This window comes from Ictalurus punctatus, chromosome 2, assembly GCF_001660625.3.
Source record: "Ictalurus punctatus breed USDA103 chromosome 2, Coco_2.0, whole genome shotgun sequence".
Lineage (NCBI taxonomy): Eukaryota > Metazoa > Chordata > Actinopteri > Siluriformes > Ictaluridae > Ictalurus > Ictalurus punctatus.
In genome coordinates this window covers 34,029,139-34,047,528 of record NC_030417.2, presented here as the reverse complement: position 1 = coordinate 34,047,528, position 18,390 = coordinate 34,029,139, and the positions used below count along the sequence as shown (strand labels likewise).

Genomic DNA, 18,390 nt, shown 5'->3' with positions numbered 1-18,390 from the left:
TTGGATTTCTAGACTCTTGTTACCTTATCAATCCATCCATTTTCTGTACCATTTTCTGGGTCACAAGGAGCCTGGGGACTTGGGGCATGGGGCGGGGGACACTCTGGGCAAGATGCCAACCCATCACAGGGCACAATCACACAAACTCACACACCCATTTACATGTTACAAACAATTTTGGAATTGCCAATCAGCCAACAACGCGTGTTTTTGGACTGGGGGAGGAAACCAGAGTGCTTGGAGGGAGCCCCCGAAGCACAGGGTGAGCAGAGGCGGAAGCAGTAATCGAGCCCCCAGCCCAGAGGTGCCAGATTAGTAAATTACTAACTAACCAACTAACTATTATATATATATATATATATATATATATATATATATATATATATATATATATATATATATATATATATATATATATATATATTTGTTTATTTATTTATATTTATTCCGGGGGCGACATCTACTGGAGAGATGTAGTGCAGTCAAGGAAGAGGAACTGTTCCTAATTTCTGGGACAATTTTTAAATTACTGCACTGACAGTGTTTTTCTAAAATGATCTGTAATTCTGTTGATGGTGAATGTCAGGTAGTAGCTCTAATACTATAGTGCATGTTTCTACTTTATTATATGAAAAGTTTTAGTAAAAATCTGACTGAATTTTGATGCTAGTTGATGCATTTACATTTACATTTGCTCATTTGGCTGCTGCCGTTTGTTATGCTTGGTAAACTGAAGTGATCATTCATTCAGATCACATGAATAATATTATTGCACTCAGTCATTACAAGTAAATATTTTTAAATAATTAATACACTGCAATGGGACAGTTGTTTTAAATCAGAACCCAGAGAGCTTGCTTTTATTAAGGAAACAATAAATTCAATATTGTATCAAGATATTTTACAGGAAAATGTCAGACTAATGCTCTATCACCTAACCTAAATAGATGTTGGGTGATGCAACAAGATGACCAAAAATACACAAGAACACCAAGAATAGAATGGTTTCAAAAGAAGAATATTGTTATTTTGGACTAGGCATGCTACAGTCCAGACCTCAAGCTGATTAATATGCTATGATATGACCTGTTTTTGCAAGAAATCCCAAGATAAACCAAAACAGGGAGAGAGGAACAGTCTAAAATTTCTCCTCGCTATTAGGCAAGCCTTATCAGCAGCTACAGCAAATGTCTTTTGGATGTTATTACTGTTAAAGGAGCTTTAAAGCTTTAAAGGAGCACCCGTCCAGGGTGTCCCCTGCTTCGTGCCCCAAGTCTCCTGAGACAGGCTCCAGGCTTCCCCGTGATGCTGTGTAGGATAAGTGGTGTGGAAAATGGATGGATGGATGGGTTAATATTAGTAGTATTAACTGTATTCATATTGGGCAGCACAGTGGCTGCTGTAGTTCTCCGGTTTCCTCAGACCTCCTAGGTGGACTTGGCTATGCTAAATTGCCCTTAGGTATGAATGAGGAATGAGTGAGTGTGTGTGTGTGTGTGCCCATGGTGCCCTATGACGGACTGGCATCGTATCCAGGGTGTTTTCCCAGGGTAGGCTGGGGATCCACTCCAATCCTATGAGTGAAAGAGAGTGTACATTAATAATAATGTTAGCAGTTTCTTGGCCCAATCAAAAATAACCCATAACATTTTTGTAACAAGCTTCAATTGCTATGAAAAATGTTAACTACACAACTAGACTCACTTTTGTCATTAGACTTATCTGCAGTGTGGCTTCAGGCTTTTTTCCAACCAAGCAGGAGTCACACCTGATAATTGGTCTGAATGAAGCCACGCTGGTTCTTTGTGGATAAGACTGATGTTTTCACCTAACACAGGGATAGTAATAACAGAATATCAGGTCATGCTACTGTCATTATTAAGTAAACTAATTAGCCTCCAATTTTCAATAAATAATTTGTCCATATTAGGTTTGGGAATCTATGCTATAATCCTTTGTTTTAATGAAGCGTGAAATTCACCCTTTTGCATTGCTTCTATATACTTCTAAATACTAATAATAGAAAGGGTGGAAGTTCTTTAAAAAAAAAAAGTATTGTAAAATTCTCCTTTTGGCTCATCATTACCTGGAGACTTATTGCTTTTGAGCATGTTAATAGAATCTCCTTAAAGTCCATTTCTTTATCACACAGATTCTGTAAGTTCTGGTCTATTTTTTTTGGTATCACTCCCAAAGCATTTTAAAAACTACCGGTGTTGGAAGTAGCCAATGTTGAAGAAGATAATTATTTTTAAAAAATTAAAAAAATAAATCAACAACAACAACAACAACTGGGCAACATATTTTGAAATAACTGAAGAGCTATCCACTATTTGGTTGCTAATCGTTAATTTTGTAACTGAGGCAAAGTCACTGTTCTGTTTTTCTAGGCCTTTTTTTTTTTTTTTTTTGTATTTTTCTCCTAACCATTTAAGTCTGGATCTTATAAATGCTCCTCTTGCTTAATCCTCTTAGATATTGTCTAATACATTTCAATCTTGTACCTCATATTCAGTCCAGGCTTCTCTATTCTTTTTACTTAAAAAGACTTAAATTGTTTCAATAATTTATTTTTCTTTAAACTCTTTTGTATATCAGGCCATGCTTGGTTTAGACATAATGATAATGAGTCTTTATTGGTCACATATACAGTAGAGCACAGTGAAATTGTTTTCTTTGCATATCACATCGACATCACACAAGGACGCTTATCATTATAATCAACTAGGGTTGCACGATATACCGTTATTACAGTAGTGTCACGATGATAAACCTTCAAAATACCGCCGATGCCATTGTATTTTTTAAACAGTAGTATCGTCAATACGGTAGTACCGTAAGTAATGTTGTATGTGTGGAAGTCACTCTTATTTTCTCCAAAACGACATGTCTCACTGCAGAATACACAAAGGTCAGTGTCACAGGCTAGCCGCTGTGTGTAAATACTAAAATGAGCTAAAGTGACCTAACGTTATGCTAACTGTTGTGTGTAAGTAGTAAAATGATCTGTGTTTGCTCTGTGTATGATCTGTGTGATGATGTGTGTTATTAGGCGAGCTAACATTATGCTAACCGCTGTGTGTAAATAATACAATTATGTTGATAGTGTTTGATTGTTTCCAATTTTATGATTTGTTTGGAGTTCGCTTCCAAATTCAGTTATTTATTCATAAGGTTGTGTTCATTCTTAGTTCTCTGAGGGCAATTTCCATTTGCATGATGTCATTGCTCTGGTGAACAATACATGAACTATGTAGCACATTGAATTAGTTGTTTGCCAATTGTATATTTTTTTCTTGAGCTTTTTTTTCAACAGCCAACTATTCATTCCAATTAATAAAATATTCAGAGGAAAATTCAGTTTGTCTGTTTTCATTTATATCTATGTATTTCTGTACATTTGGTTAATTCTGTAGACTTGAATGATGAATTAGCACAATACTGCGTGGTATTATGATACTTCAGCCGGTATAGTACCGTAAGACATGTTCATGGTATCGGGACAACCCTATAATAAACAAATCACTTCACTGCAGTCGACCCAAGCGCCCTGCCCAGCCCTGCACGGTTTGTGCCGCGCATGCGCAGTATGGCAACTCGCTGTGAGGTAATTTTTTTTTCTTTCTTTCTTTTTTTTTTTTTTACGACGCGCGTCCCCGCGTTCTCAAGCTCGCGTGCACGCGGTACACACTGTAGTACAGCGGTGGGGGGTATCCGCGTTCACACTCGCACAGACTTTATCGACTACTGTTCGACTGTCAGTTCTAGTGCGACGTCTAAAGAAGCGGCAATCGTTCACGGAAATAAACGACGCTGTCGTTAAGCTGAAATCGGTTGAAGGCCCCCCTCCACGACCGAGCGCCGGAACCGAGCGGAACGATGGCGGAGTCGGGCAACAGCGCAGCAGCGGTGGCGGCTGCAACAGGAGCCGCGGGCTCGAACAGCAGCGCCGCCGCTGCTGGAGGAACTGCCGCGCCTGGTGGAGCCACTGGAGCCGCGGGATCCAAACCCGGCCTGGAGTCGGTGAAGGGACAAAATTTCGACGTGGGCCCGCGCTACACCGACCTCCAGTATATTGGGGAGGGGGCCTATGGGATGGTCTGGTAAGAGGGGAATTATGAAGTTATTTATTTATTTTTTTAAATCATACAACAACACATAGCCGAGCTCGGTATGCGGACCAGTTATGGAGCTAGCTTCCCTTCGCTAGCGTGCTACAAATGTTGTATGAAAAATACGCTGGTGTTTATTTGAAGTGAATAAGGATAATAAACGCGACGTCGCCTGTTCAATTCTCCCGTGTAAACTAAAGCAAAGCGACATTTCAAGCTCGAGGGAGAAAAAATAAAAAGTCGTTTATTTTACAATGCAGCAGAATTTGGGCGGCTCAACAAGTTCGCTCGCTGCGTGTAGCACAAAACGTTTAGCCAGTCCAAATAAAGCAGCTGGGGGGGAATCCTTAATAATTAAACAAAAATATATAATAATAATAATAATAATAATAATAAAGCGAACGAAATGTCATTTTAATATTCACTCAGTTAACAACAGTTTATTCGAATACACTGCATCTAGCTGTTTATTCTGTAGATTAGCTGAACTAAAGCTTACCTAGCTGCTCGTTAACGCTAGTTTCAAACCGTTTCACAAATAAACCATGTTTTTAAATCAACAACATGTAACACAGTTGCTTCGTTTTTAAGGATTTATTTTGTTTGTTTGCTGTTGCTTAAGATTGCAGATATTTAGCTAGTTAGCTAACCAAGCGTAGACACAGGAAGCCAAAACTGCATGCTAATACATTAGCATGTAGCTCTTTGACATGTCATTATGTCGAGGCTGTAGTATAGCATAGGCGTGGTTGTAATGGCATTGATGCTCTTTTTATATTTAGAAAAAGGAAAAAAAAACCCAAACAATTAAAACGTCCAAGTTACTATTTTAAACTGAATTTTTGAATTAACTTATTTTTATTAGACGATTACGTGTGCCAAATTCCTGCCGTTTATATAATTGTCATGGTATTTGGAGCTCTCGGGTTGATGAATAATTAGCCGGTGTTGTGATCTGATCATAAGAGAAAGATGCTGGGCTAACTTTACAGAGTTCCCGGTTAGCTGGAGAATTTGAGCCTGATGTCTAAGATATGTTAGTCCCTACTTTTGTAAATAGTGTGGATGATCTTGCTTTTTGAAATGTCTTCCTTTGGTTTTATTGCTTGTTTTAAAAATATATATTATTGGAATGTAGTCCAACATCTACAGTAATTTTATGGTTAACATATTGTTAATAAATCTGCTGTTTTGAATGATGGGTTATTCGATAAATTATTTTTTTTTTAAATAATCTCACAAAGCTAAGTTACTAATGTGTTTGCTGTTGTGTAATAAAATCAAAACAGTTAGATGGGAGGATTGTATAAACTACAGTGTTTTTTTCCCCCCCCTTCTAGTGTATATTTGTAGTTGCTTTGAAAAACATAAACACGATTGGATGCATTTGTGCGACCTTTCTCGCCCGTTTGATTGAGTGAACTCTCTCTTTCTGCCCACCATCACGGCTGCCTTTAGCTCTGCTTTTGACAACGTGAACAAGCTCCGAGTGGCCATTAAGAAGATCAGCCCATTTGAGCACCAGACGTACTGCCAGCGCACGCTGAGAGAGATCAAGATCTTGCTGCGCTTCCGCCACGAGAACATCATTGGCATCAACGACATCCTGAGAGCGCGCCGCATTGACTACATGCGCGATGTGTATCCTTAACCCAAGCAGTCGGCCACGCCTGGCGAGCCAGGCAGCGCTGCGATGAGGAATCAGGTTTCCAGCCATTGTCCTAAAGAGCATTGAGGCCTGAGGGTTGTGCTCTAGAGAGTTGTGTGGTAGATTCATGCGGCTCTTCGGCATGGTCCGAAATGAAAAATAATTGCCTTGCGTTTTCTTGTTCCGTATCATTTGCGTTCCCGTCCAAATCCCAACTAGCACTTGAACACTCATTTAAAATAGTAATTAGGCGCATGTGTGTCTGGCTTCGCTCTGGGATTATCCCCGTGAGCCGCTGTAAAGTCGATTAATTCCTTGACAGCCCACAGCTACATCGTCCAGGACCTGATGGAGACAGACCTGTACAAGTTGCTGAAGACCCAACAGCTCAGCAATGATCACATCTGCTACTTTCTGTACCAGATCCTGCGTGGGCTGAAGTACATTCACTCTGCCAACGTCCTCCACAGAGACCTAAAGCCCTCCAACCTGCTCATCAACACCACCTGTGACCTCAAGGTCAGAGGCAGTCCATGAAGAGTATTATCTTACCTTAAAAATATATATATTTGCATAGATGTCCATGGTGTACATTTAGATGACTAACTATGGTCTCTGTGGTCTTTGTAAATAGGAGGAGAGAAAAAAAAACAAAAACAAATAATGTGTACTAACATAATCTTACCAATCAGGACAAGAGGGCATCTCTACTTGCCCATCAATTCAGAAAGCTTCCTCTTTTGCATGAGCATTCAGGTTTTCGAGCCTGGGCATGTTACATTGCATCTGAAGTAACCTTATTGGTTTGTTTCAGTATTAAAATTACAATGGTATTATATAACATGTACACAATTATACAGCAGCTCCTCTCATTTCATATTAGAACTTATGAATTACTGTATAGGCCACGCCCACAAGAGACGATCTTGGAGCTATAATCCGGGAGTGTCTCATTGATTAAGGCTTTGATCTACTGATGGGAGTTCAAGTCCCATCACCAAATCCCCAATCCCTACATTAAGCAAGACATATCAGGTGTGGGCAAACCATAAATATCAGTCCCTCCAGGATTTTTCGATCACAGAAATGAACAAAAGATTTGCATTTATGGCATTTGCTAGATTCCCTTATCCAGAGCGACTTACATTTATCTCATTTAAACACCTGAGCAGTTGAGGGTTAAGGGCCTTGCTCAAGGGTCCAACAGTGGCAGCTTTGCTGTGCTCTGTTGGTTTGAACTCGCAACCTTCCGATCAGTAGCCCAACGTATTTAACAACTACCACTGCTCATGCAATCAAGCAAAAATCAAGCATTTTTTTTTCTTTTTTTTAAATTACCACAGATTTGGGCCAAGATGTGTCATGTGACATCACAACACTCATTCAGTCAAAGCCCTCTTCGATTTGTGTGTTGAACATGAGCCCTGCTAAAATGTCTCATTTAACATCACTGCGAAGGACAGCAGTTACAATTTCAAGCTTGCCAATTCAAATAGTTTTCCTCAAAAAAAGCACAAAAAACTCCGCAAATTGCATCACAAATTTTGGAGAGAGAAAAAACCCCAGCCAAATCAAGCATGTTTGGCCGCAACAATCACCAAAAAAAAAAACCTCTGCGACATCCTGTACAGACTGAAATGTATTTAGCTAGCCCACTGGGCAAGTAAAAGCTCCAATGTGCTGCCCAGTCCTGTATTTTGGTTGCCTGGAAACCTTACCTGATAATGCTCAAATTTGGTATATAACATCATATAACATGTGGTGAGTTGAGTGCATTAATAATGTAGCAACCCAAAATTGAACCAATGAATCTGTCTAGTTCCTTTATTTTCATTCAATATATTTACCCATGAGTTTCATGCGTGCAGTACGCAGAACAGTTATATAACAACTTGGTTTGGTTAGGTCTCCAAATAACCGCTTGTTCCAGGAACCGGACCTAGTGATTTCTCCGCCCTTCAGTGTTCTGTTACTTGATTCTCCCACAGTGTTTCACCATAGTTTAGATGCCTTCTTTTATATCGAGACGTTTTTATATTTTGTATTTGCCCATGTTTTTGTATTACAGCCTGGACTTCTTAGGCCAGATTTAGTTCACGTGAGATTGTATTGTATTGTATTATTATGTCTGTGTTCCCAGATCTGTGACTTTGGGTTGGCACGGATAGCTGACCCAGAGCATGACCACACTGGATTCCTCACAGAGTATGTGGCCACTCGCTGGTACCGTGCTCCAGAGATCATGCTCAATTCCAAGGTGCGTATGATTAGACTCCTGCACACATCTCCATGTGTATAGGTAACAATATGAATTGGGGGGGGGGGTCTTTTGTTTTTGTTTTTTAAATCTTGCGCTCTCTCGTTTTCTGTGTGTCAGGGCTACACAAAGTCCATTGATATCTGGTCAGTGGGTTGCATCCTGGCTGAGATGTTGTCCAATCGGCCCATTTTCCCAGGAAAGCACTATCTGGACCAACTTAATCATATACTTGGTAAGGCAGGATGATTGCACGTTTCTGTCCTTGCTGTCTGACCAAAAGTTTGTATCCCTCATGATTTCTCTGTGTGTGTGTTGAACAACACAACAATCCAAAACAATTTTATACAAAAGACATCACAACTTGACAGAAACCCAGATGTAGGTTTAGGTAGGTACAAAGGTGAGGTATTTGGAAGGTATCAAGGTGAGATCATCCACTGTAGCAAGAGTAAGACTTCTATATGGGTATAAAATGCTTTGAGGAAGTGCAAATCTTTAGGGTATCCATGTGAGACCATCCAAAACAGCAGAAAGTGAGTGATGCAGAAAGCGTCAAGCTGAAATAGAGCATCAGGATCGAACCAGGGCAAGAGGAGCCACAGCAGTAGAAGAGTGTCAGGATCAGGGAGAAGGAGCACACATCATCGCCTTGGTCTCTGGACCTGATCTGAAGAAGGGCTGTCACTCAACCTGACAGAGTTCAGAAACACATATATCAGGAAGAATGTAGGGGCGACTAATATTACAAATGAAAGAATGCAAAAGCTGTATAAGTGTATATTTGAGGCCAAAATCTGTGTGTTGTATGTGCAAGTTATTGGAGAATATTCAGCGTTTAGGGAGATAAAATGTCAGACTTTTGAACTGAGGTTATTTCTCTTGGCATTGCTTTTTTCACTATTTATATAATAACATACGTTGCTATTTAACTGTTCACTTACTTGTGAAGCTCACACGCTAAATGTCTTATTGCTGTAAATTAAATTTGGCCTATTTTGCATTAAGGGTATGCAAACTTTTTCACCCAACCGTATACGGCACCCAAACCCTCGACTGTAAAGCAAGCGCAGCTGCTGTCGGTTTGCGGCTTTTTTGCTTTTGAAGACAGAAGGAAAATTGTTTTCCATTTACCTCAAATATAATCGGCCAGCCGAGACATTTTCAGGTTTTGCTGCGTTAGCTTCGCACTGGGGTTACAAGGTTAACACAGCTAGAGTAATGGAATGTATTGATTGCATGTTAACTTTGTGCAAACTGCATACAAACCACATAGCGTTGTTAGATAACCTCAGAAAGGCTTGTGGTTTCCAACACTTTATAAAAGAGAGCAACGGTGTTGTGGCTGGTATTGCAATCTTTGAAATGCTCTGTTTAGGGTATATGTTTACAACTTATGTTAAACTTAACACTTTGATTTTTATCCATTTGTAATCTATCAATGTCTGTATTTTTGTTTTTTTTAGTGTGGTTTTTTTTTGGGGGGGGGGGGGGATTTGCCATGATTTTGTTCTTTATATACAGTGCATGTTAGGTTAGTTCAGAAGCTGGGGTGTGAAAACTTTTTTTAATTATTTATTTTTAACAAAAATGAAGCATGTTCTTTAGTTCAGTGTTCTTGTTCATGTCTGGAAAAGTGTGTGTGTGTGTGTAATATAAGGACATTCTTTTCCAGACCTGTAAAAAATGTAATGTTTGTTTAAAAAATAAATAAATAAATAGATGAATACAATTTGAATGTTTTGGAAAACTTGCAAGAACCCAGTGTAACTGACTGACTTGCACTAACGTCATACATCTCATTGTTTAAACACTTATGGTTTAAACTATGAGCTGTTTGACTTCAACCCCAGTGGTGTGTGATGACCATTAAATAAACCAGCTTAAAAATGACATACCGTGAACATGTGCATGTGGTTTTCTAGGTATCCTTGGCTCTCCTTCTCAGGAAGATCTAAACTGTATAATCAACATGAAAGCCAGGAACTACTTGCAGTCTCTCCCACAGAAGCCCAAAATTCCCTGGAACAAGCTCTTCCCCAAGGCAGACAGCAAAGGTATACACACAAACACACACTCGCATGCACGTACTGAGAATAGTCAAGTGGTTTTCTAATCTAAATCCAGACCCGTCACTGTATAATGGAATTTTAATAGTTTTTTTTAACACATTGCAAAATCTACATTGTTTTTACAATCATAGAGGGCATTGTGTATGGGTTGAGTTTATGATTTCAGCAAACAGCCCCTAAGCTCTCTTATCCTGCGAAAATGCATCAAAAGTACTGGTTATTTTTTGTTTTGTTGTTTTTAATGTATTTTTATTTTTAAACAATTAAGTTATCCAATAAACGTGTAAATGTAGAATGCTTGACATTTGCGCAGGTGTTTTTAAACCATTTTCCCCAGATCACATTAGCAATCTTTTATCTGGTGCCCTTGTCTGAACTCTTGCTTGAAAGGTGCGCTGACTCTGCTTTTGCTTTCTGTCAGTATAAATGGAGAATGTTTTGTGGTCATTAACGTGATGCGTAATCCATCAGTGTATGTTTGACTTTGCTAACGTTAGACAGGATGATTAGAAAGTGATTAAAACTGCTGTTTGTTTGCTTTGTTCTTCAGTTTGAACAGCAGAGCTACTGTAGGTGTGTGCGCATGGGACTTTTATTTATTTGTTTATTTTTGTTTGTTTATTTATTTTTAATCCCTTTCCTGCAGTTATTATTGTTTGCACCAGTCTGCGATATTTGCTGTAAAATACACTCCCTGAGCACTTAGGAACACTATACTAATACTGGGTAGGGCCTCCCTTTGCTCTCAAAACAGCCTCAATTCATCATGGATTCCACAAGATATTGGAAACATTCCTTTTGAGATTCTGGTCCATGTTGACATGGTTGCATCATGCAACTCCTGCAGATTTTTCATTTTCATGCTGCGAATCTCCGTTCTACCACATCCCGAAGGTGCTCTAATGGATTCAGATCTGGTGACTGGGGAGTCCACTGAAGAACACTCATTGTCATGTCCATGAAACCAGTTTGAGATGGCTTTTTCTTTGTGATATGGTGCATTACCATGCTGGAAGTAACTGTTCGATGGATAAAGTGTGGCCATGAAGGAATGCACATGGTCAGCAACAGTACTCAAATAGGCCGTGGCAATCGAGCCATGATTGATTGTTGTATTAACAGGCCGAAACTGTGCCAAGAACACGTTCCCCACACCATTACACCGGCTGGACTGTTGACACAAGGCAGGTTGACGAGGTCCGTGGATTCATGCTGTTGGCGCCAAATGCAGCCTCAGTTTTCTGTTCTTGGCTGACAGGAGTGGAACCCGACGTGGTCTTCTGTTATCGTAACCCATGCACCTCAAGGTTCAACACATTGTGCATTGTGAGATGGTTTTCTGCTAACCACAATTGTATAGAGTGGTTATCTGAGTTACTGTCTGCCTTTCTGAACCAGTCTGGCCATTCTCCATTGCCTTCTCTCATCAACAAGGCGTTTCTGTCCTCAGAACTGCTGCTCTCTGGGTTTTTTTTTTTTTTTTTTCTTTATTGCACCATTCTGAGTAAATTTTGAGATTAGCTGAGATCAGGAGATCAGCAGTTATAGAAATTCCAGCCTGTCTGGCACCAACAATAATGCCATGGTCAGAATCACTGAGATCATATTTTTTCCCCATTTTGATGGTTGATGTGAACATTACCCGAAGCTGCTGACCATATCTGCATGATTTTTATGCATTGCAATGCGGCCAGACGATTTAGATAACGGCATACAGGCATTCCTAATAAAGTACTCAGTGAGTGTATATTTGTCTTATAGTTTGGCAGGTCGATGATTGATTATTAACAGCAATAATAATAATTGTTACTGTTACAATGATTGTCATTGTTGCCATTTAATAGTTTAAAATTATGTTGCTTTGAAATGTTTGTATTTTGATGGACAGGGAGATTAGGAACTGAGCCATTTCTCTTCTTACCAACATGATTTTGTTGCACAGGTTGCATGGTGCAGCATGTACAAACAGGTTTTCTGTAACGTAAGGCATTCAGTTACGATGGTAGTATCATGGCAACATTTCTGAATAGTGCAGAATGCATTCTGCATTTTTTAAAAAAAAATATATATAATATGTATGTATGTATGTATAAGGTTTAGTGAATCATGGTATTGTCTTTAAGAGTGCTTACAATATGACTAGCTTTATAGTTACGTCAGCAGTGCTCAGACTAATGTAAAAGAGAGCTTTATTATTCGAGGTAGAGCAGTACTGAAAGCTCGCTCCCTTTCTCCCTTCATGAGTGCTATTTGGACACTTTGCAGAGAGTGTGATTTTTATATATATATATATATATATATATATATATATATATATATATATATATATATATATATATATATATATATATATATATATATATATATATATATATATATAATTTAAAAAATATACACACACACTTCTGCCATTGTGTGTAAAGGTCTTTGGAGTGTTTGAATGGTAATTAAGATTAACATTCTAGGTCTTAGAGTGGTCTTTTGTTCATTATCTGGTTGGCTTGTGTGTGGGCGTGCGTAGGAGTGTGAGCTGGATGTGGCTGCAAACGAATAGTGAACGTAGTGTGCAGATATATTAGCACTGCACATGGCATAAAGGTTTAATGGTGGATCCTGGGTTATTTATGTTTATCAGAATTGGGAGGTAAGCAAACGATGATGGTTTTATTATTATGATGGTGTGTGTGTATGTTTACATCACCAAACACTACAGTCAAAGTGTGTATTTTCATAATATATACCCCGACTCTGTGTGTTGATGTTAAAAACCTGTCTTTGTTGTTTGTCCTCTGTTTAGCTCTGGATTTGTTGGATCGCATGTTGACGTTTAACCCCATCAAGCGTATAACAGTGGAAGAAGCACTGGCGCACACTTATCTGGAGCAGTACTATGACCCCACTGATGAGGTACTCTCGATCTCTCCTGTGGTGCATGCACCCCCCGTGTCTTTCGCTCGGTAACTCTCTTGCTTGTTGCATTTGCGCTATTAAAGCTATGAGGTGACTGCTGTCGTGGAAAATGAATTCGGAATGTAGACCATCGAGCAAAGTACTTTAAAGGTGTGGTTTTGTAATGTTTAGAGCCCTCTGCTGCCTGAAAGGGTGAACTGCAATTCTGGTGAAAAAATATTAGCGAGCCTCCCTCTCCTAGTCAACACATCCCCATGCTTTTACCTCACACACTCGGCCCAAATCTGCGGAAACTCTAATTTTGAAAAATTTCAAGCTCCTGCGAATATTTCAGAGTTTGCTTGACCTTGCCTTCATTTCTGCAATCGTGAAATCCTGGTTAAACAGGCTTCATTATACCATGAACTCGGCGTGTTTGAATAATGTTTGTGGTGATTTTCACGTTTTGTGTGTTTACATGTAGCCGGTGGCTGAGGAGCCCTTCACCTTTAACATGGAGCTAGATGACCTTCCAAAGGAGAAGCTGAAGGAACTCATCTTTGAGGAAACGGCACGATTCCAGGCCAACTACCAAGGCTCCTGAAGGGCAGCAAGGTAAAGTTGAAATTAAAAACAGCTAGTTTTTAATGATTCAAAGTAGGGCTGGTCACTGTGATTGCTGTAGTATTGATATAATTGAATTATATATCAGTACACTTTTCTGACATGTTTAGGCAATTGTGGGGTCTCTTCATACTTTTTAAATGAATATTTTAATAGCAATTACAAACTTGGATCGGATGCGTTTGATTTGATATTAAAATTTTGTATTGAATTTTACAGAATATATATTTTCCTTAAAATAACAAAGTGCAGATGCTCAGTAAGCTTAGCTTGAGTTTGGTTATAATTAAAAAATAATTATTATTATTATTTTGTAAAAATTCCTAAATAGTAATAGCGTGTAAAAATGGTCTCTGTTTCCAAGGTGCCATGTCCTCTACTGTCCAAAGTGATTAAATAAAAGAATTGATCTGCAGTTATGTTGGTAATTTTGTAGCGACCCCCCCCCCCCCCCAGGTAAAAATCCATGAATGACACAAATGCTGTGTTTTATGTGTAAACTGTAGGGGGGGAAATAATGATAATAAGTCACTGTGCTTCGTTACAGAACCAGTGTAAACACTTTGATGCCAGCCTGCAGCTGTGTAATTGTTGCCATGGTGATAGCTTCACATGTTGCACCTATAATATTGCAAGCTGCAAGGAAAAAATTCTAGGCCAACAAACTAGGCCAAAGTGACTCAGTGAGTGTTTACATGCACACCAAATTTCAATTAAGGTCTGTATTCGGGTCGCAGCCATATTCCGAATGCAATATTTATATACGTACAGGTGTTGGAATGTTTATAATTGTGAGCTGCCATTCCTAAATACCTAGCCTACAGCTAAGCATCTCTTAGTACTCTCAATACCTTTTGGACTGAGCGTGTGCATATAATCTCCTTCCAGTGGATTTTCTGAATAAGGTGTTTACATGCAACACATTTCCGATTAAAACAGGCCTATTCCAGGGGTGGGAATCAGAATATCGTCTTAATCTGAATCGGCAATCAGATTGCGGCGTTTAGATGACACAGTACTAATTAGGATATTGACGAGCATGTAAACATAGTCCATGATGTCCTCTTGCTAAACAAATGAGAACCACCTTGAATTATTTCTTATAGTACAGTAGGTTAAGGTTTTTACTGGTAATGAGTCTTTTTATTAGTCACTTGTACATTTCGTACTTGAAAGATTTAACTTTTGATGGACCGGTCTGCCGGGCTTTTAATTATTAATTTATTTACTTATTTATTTTCGCAGTTTTGTGGTTTACTGCCATGGTTGATGGCCCAAATTTCCATCACTGCTCAATTTGATGCATAAACATGAATCCTCCAGTTTGCATTGTTCTATCTTGATGCATAAAAGCCATGATTTAATCCATCTTTTTAAATCTACTTCTTAGAAAGTCACAAAACCCAGCATAACAACTGTAAACATGACATTGCTCAGTCTGTGAATATGTTCTAACTAGTTTGTTTGTCCTTCATTTTTTATTTTTTATTTCCTCCCCTATTTAGAACCCCAGGAGAGCGACCAAGCCACGCTAAAGCTTAAGAACAAGATAACTCCAAACAAGCTACAAAAGATGTACACACACATGGTATCCAAAAAAAAAAAAAATGTACATGGAAAACTTGAGCGTTTCTTTTCTTTCTTTCTCGCCTGGAGGCTCTGTTTGGGTTTCTAACCCCGCTTTGTTAATGCCATCGAACGTGGACAGCTGTATCCACCGTGTCGCTCCATGCTGCATACAGCCCCTACTCTTTCCCCCTTCCTGCTTATCTTCTCACACTTTCTCTTCTTTGCGCTCTCTCTCTCTCTCTCTCTCCCTCTCTCATCTCATTCCTGTTATCGGGCTGTTTATGCCATTAAATGGAGAAAGAATGGAGAGAGAGAGAGAGCATATCATTACTACGGGCTCCGGCTGGGAGTGTACGTATATGTAATTTGGACGTTTTTTTGCATTCTCTGAGTATTGTATGTCCGAGATCCATTTGTACACTGTAATTTGAATGTTATGATCCTTTGCAAAAACGTGTTTTGTATGTGGAGAGTTTATATTTGAGTATTTGTTAGAATTATTAATTTTTTTTTTTTTTTTTTTTTTTTTTTTTTTTTTTTTTTTTTATATATATAAACAAAATACATGTGGGAAGAAGCCTGGTTAGTTTTCCTGGTGAGCCTTAGTTGCTCCAGATTGTGAAAGCCAATGCAGATTTAAAACAAAAAAAAAGGAAAATATTCAGGATGGTGATGATGTACAGAACTGAATCTTGCTTTACTTACTGTACCATATCCGATTCCATTGGTGGTTTTTTTTTTTTCTTTCTTTCTTTCTTTATTTCTTTTTTCTTCTTTTGAAACGCTCTCGTCAGTGCTCTTGGAAAATGAAGCCATCAGTATCATCAAACTCAAATATCATCCCCACATCCCTTTCTTTTTCTCTTTCGGTGTCTCTATTTGCTCTTAATTAGTTCATTTTTACCGCTGCAATCATGCTGTACACATTGAGGCTTCATTTCTTCAATGTTCCTTTAGTGTGTAGATTTTCTCCCAGTTGTTTTGCCGAAGACTTTTTTTTTTTTCTTTTTTCCTTTTCTTTTTTTCTTTCCTTCCCCGCTCTCTCTTCGAAGAAGCATATTTTATCCCCGCTTTTTAACCGCTGATCCCCTGACACCGCTTTCCTCCAACACCTGCAGCATTCCTTCACATTCTTTCTCCTCACATGTCGCCAGTTGAGGAGGCATAGCCAAGCCGAACGCTTTCAGAGCCATAGCACACACTCCTTCCCCCCCCCTCCCCCGGTGATGTCACGATTTCTTCTTCAAAAAGGGCTTTTTTTCCCACGGGGCTTGCTGACCTCAAAGCCTCTCTCGCCTGTGATTGGCTGATCTTGTGATAATGTAGTCTGTGACTGGCTGACTTTGCATGCACCAAATCACAGGTAGCGTTTCCTATTTTCCTGCTCGTTTCGAAGAAGTGTTATTGCCTCGTTTGTTTCCTGCAACTGATTAAAACGCCTGTAACCACGCAGATCTACGCTTTTTGTCCGGTCGCCGATGAGGAAAGCTAGCTCTAGATAGTGGGAATGGTGAAGTTTTTAAATAGTGGGGTGTGTTCGTCTTTTGAATAAAAGCCGGGCTTGATTTCTACACCGGTGTTAATGTTGATATTTTTGTGTGTGTGTTGGGGGGGGGGGGACAAAAGTGCACCCTACAGCACGTTTCGTACATCGGTCGAATGACGTTCTTCAAGTTGTGCACCTGCACTTTGTGTCTCACGACCAAATGCTTGTTTTATTTCTCTTTTTTTTTTTTTTTTTTTTTTTTTTTTAACTAGTGCAGTTTTGCTCTGTCCTCTTTCCTGTCTTCTCTTTATAGAACTGTTTTGATCGATGGAGACGTTACATAACTCCTGTAGTACTCTCTCTATTTGGGTCTCGCTTTCTTTTTCTCCTCTATGGCACTCGATGCGTTTTCTCTTGCTTTGCTGGTGCATTGTGGGACAGGAAGACACAGATGGTCGGGCTGCATCCCCATGTCTGTGTCTGCATGTCTGTCTGTCTGTCTGTCCGTCTTTCAGCTTTGAGCTGCTTTTTCCTCCGCATCCTCTCGCTGCCAGTGACTCCATGCCGCTCACTGAGCCGAGAGGAACAAATCATTACCAAGGAAAAACTTGTTATGCCGTGGTGTTGTCGATGTATCGCTTTATTTACAAACGGGACCATAAGGACTGAACAATCACACAGCACACATCTACAGATATCCATCAGTCACACAAACAGTATATGATTTGAGACCTACAAACGAGGCAGATTTAATAATGTCCTTTTAATGGCTGTTCTTATAATTATTGCTGTTCTATTGAGTCTTTTTTAAGAACTGAAAAAAGGGATGTAAAACTTTGTCTTTTTTTTTTTTCTTTCTTTCTTTCTCTCTTTGTGTTTGTGAATTAATTGGGTGTGTCGTCACGCTTTCTTTCGGAAATCTATTTTTTCCCCCTGAATCTTTTAAGAATTTATTTTAAAAGATGATGTAAAGCTATGAGTAGATTTGTCAAGAGATATGAACCATGGATGGTTTTAGTGTATGTACATGCTTATGGGTATTATGAATTAAACAATTAACAAAGAAACAGACTTATATACATATATTAAATAAAATTCCTGATACTGTAATTTGTGACGTGTTTTTTTTTGTTTGTTTGTTTGTTTGTTTGTTTGTTTGTTTTCTTTTTCCTTCTTCTTTCGAATGTTTCATCAGTATTGCTAAAGACGTCAGTCTCTACCCGTTTTTCCACCGCTCGTATCATGACCCAATTGATTTTGGATGCTTTAGAAAGTGTTTAAATAAAGTTAATGTTCTTAACATAATGCAAGAATGTATCCATATATTAAACAGGAAGCCTTTGTTCACAAGTGTTTTTGGCGTCCTAATGAAAAGTATATTTTACGTAATGTCTAAGTGTTCAAATACTAGTGCCTTTAGAGAGTTTTCACTTTACATTTTTACCTTTTCAATCTGATATACGCCATAGTGAAAACGCTTAAACAGTGTTTTATGATGTTTAAAACATTTATTTGATTTTGGGAAAAGAAACTGGTAGTGTCGAGCTATAACAAGTTGAGGGGGGAAAAATATTGAGGGCTTATAAATACTTTTTCGAAATGCATTTGCATGTGCCTTTTTTGTTATACAGTCACTTACTTGAGTACTTTTTTTGTTGCATGTAACACTACAAAGCAAGTAATTTTTGTCTTCTCTTTTGCCAGACTTCAGGATTTAAAACTAAAAATAGCGT

The 18,390-nt window shown here is 38.9% G+C and overlaps 1 protein-coding gene across 1 annotated transcript; it reads left to right on the top strand.

Moving 5' to 3' along the window:
• The first annotated feature begins 3,673 nt into the window (after positions 1-3,673).
• On the top strand, positions 3,674-17,767 carry mapk3 (mitogen-activated protein kinase 3). Its single transcript, XM_017452827.3, has 9 exons — positions 3,674-4,103; positions 5,571-5,753; positions 6,090-6,279; positions 7,901-8,017; positions 8,138-8,252; positions 9,943-10,074; positions 12,887-12,996; positions 13,463-13,593; positions 15,108-17,767. The coding sequence occupies exons 1-8, from the start codon at positions 3,880-3,882 to the stop codon at positions 13,580-13,582; spliced, it is 1,191 nt and encodes a 396-aa protein (XP_017308316.1). The 5' UTR covers positions 3,674-3,879; the 3' UTR covers positions 13,583-13,593; positions 15,108-17,767.
• The last annotated feature ends 623 nt before the right edge of the window (positions 17,768-18,390 follow it).

What these genes read in the sequence shown, in the direction of transcription:
- mapk3 (XM_017452827.3), top strand. Translation starts at nt 3,880, where the DNA reads ATGGCGGAGTCGGGCAACAGCGCAGCAGCGGTGGCGGCTGCAACAGGA. An exon ending in GGGGCCTATGGGATGGTCTG is followed by an intron (nt 4,104 to 5,570) that starts GTAAGAGGGGAA and finishes GGCTGCCTTTAG; the next exon opens with CTCTGCTTTTGACAACGTGA. An exon ending in ACTATGACCCCACTGATGAG is followed by an intron (nt 12,997 to 13,462) that starts GTACTCTCGATC and finishes GTTTACATGTAG; the next exon opens with CCGGTGGCTGAGGAGCCCTT.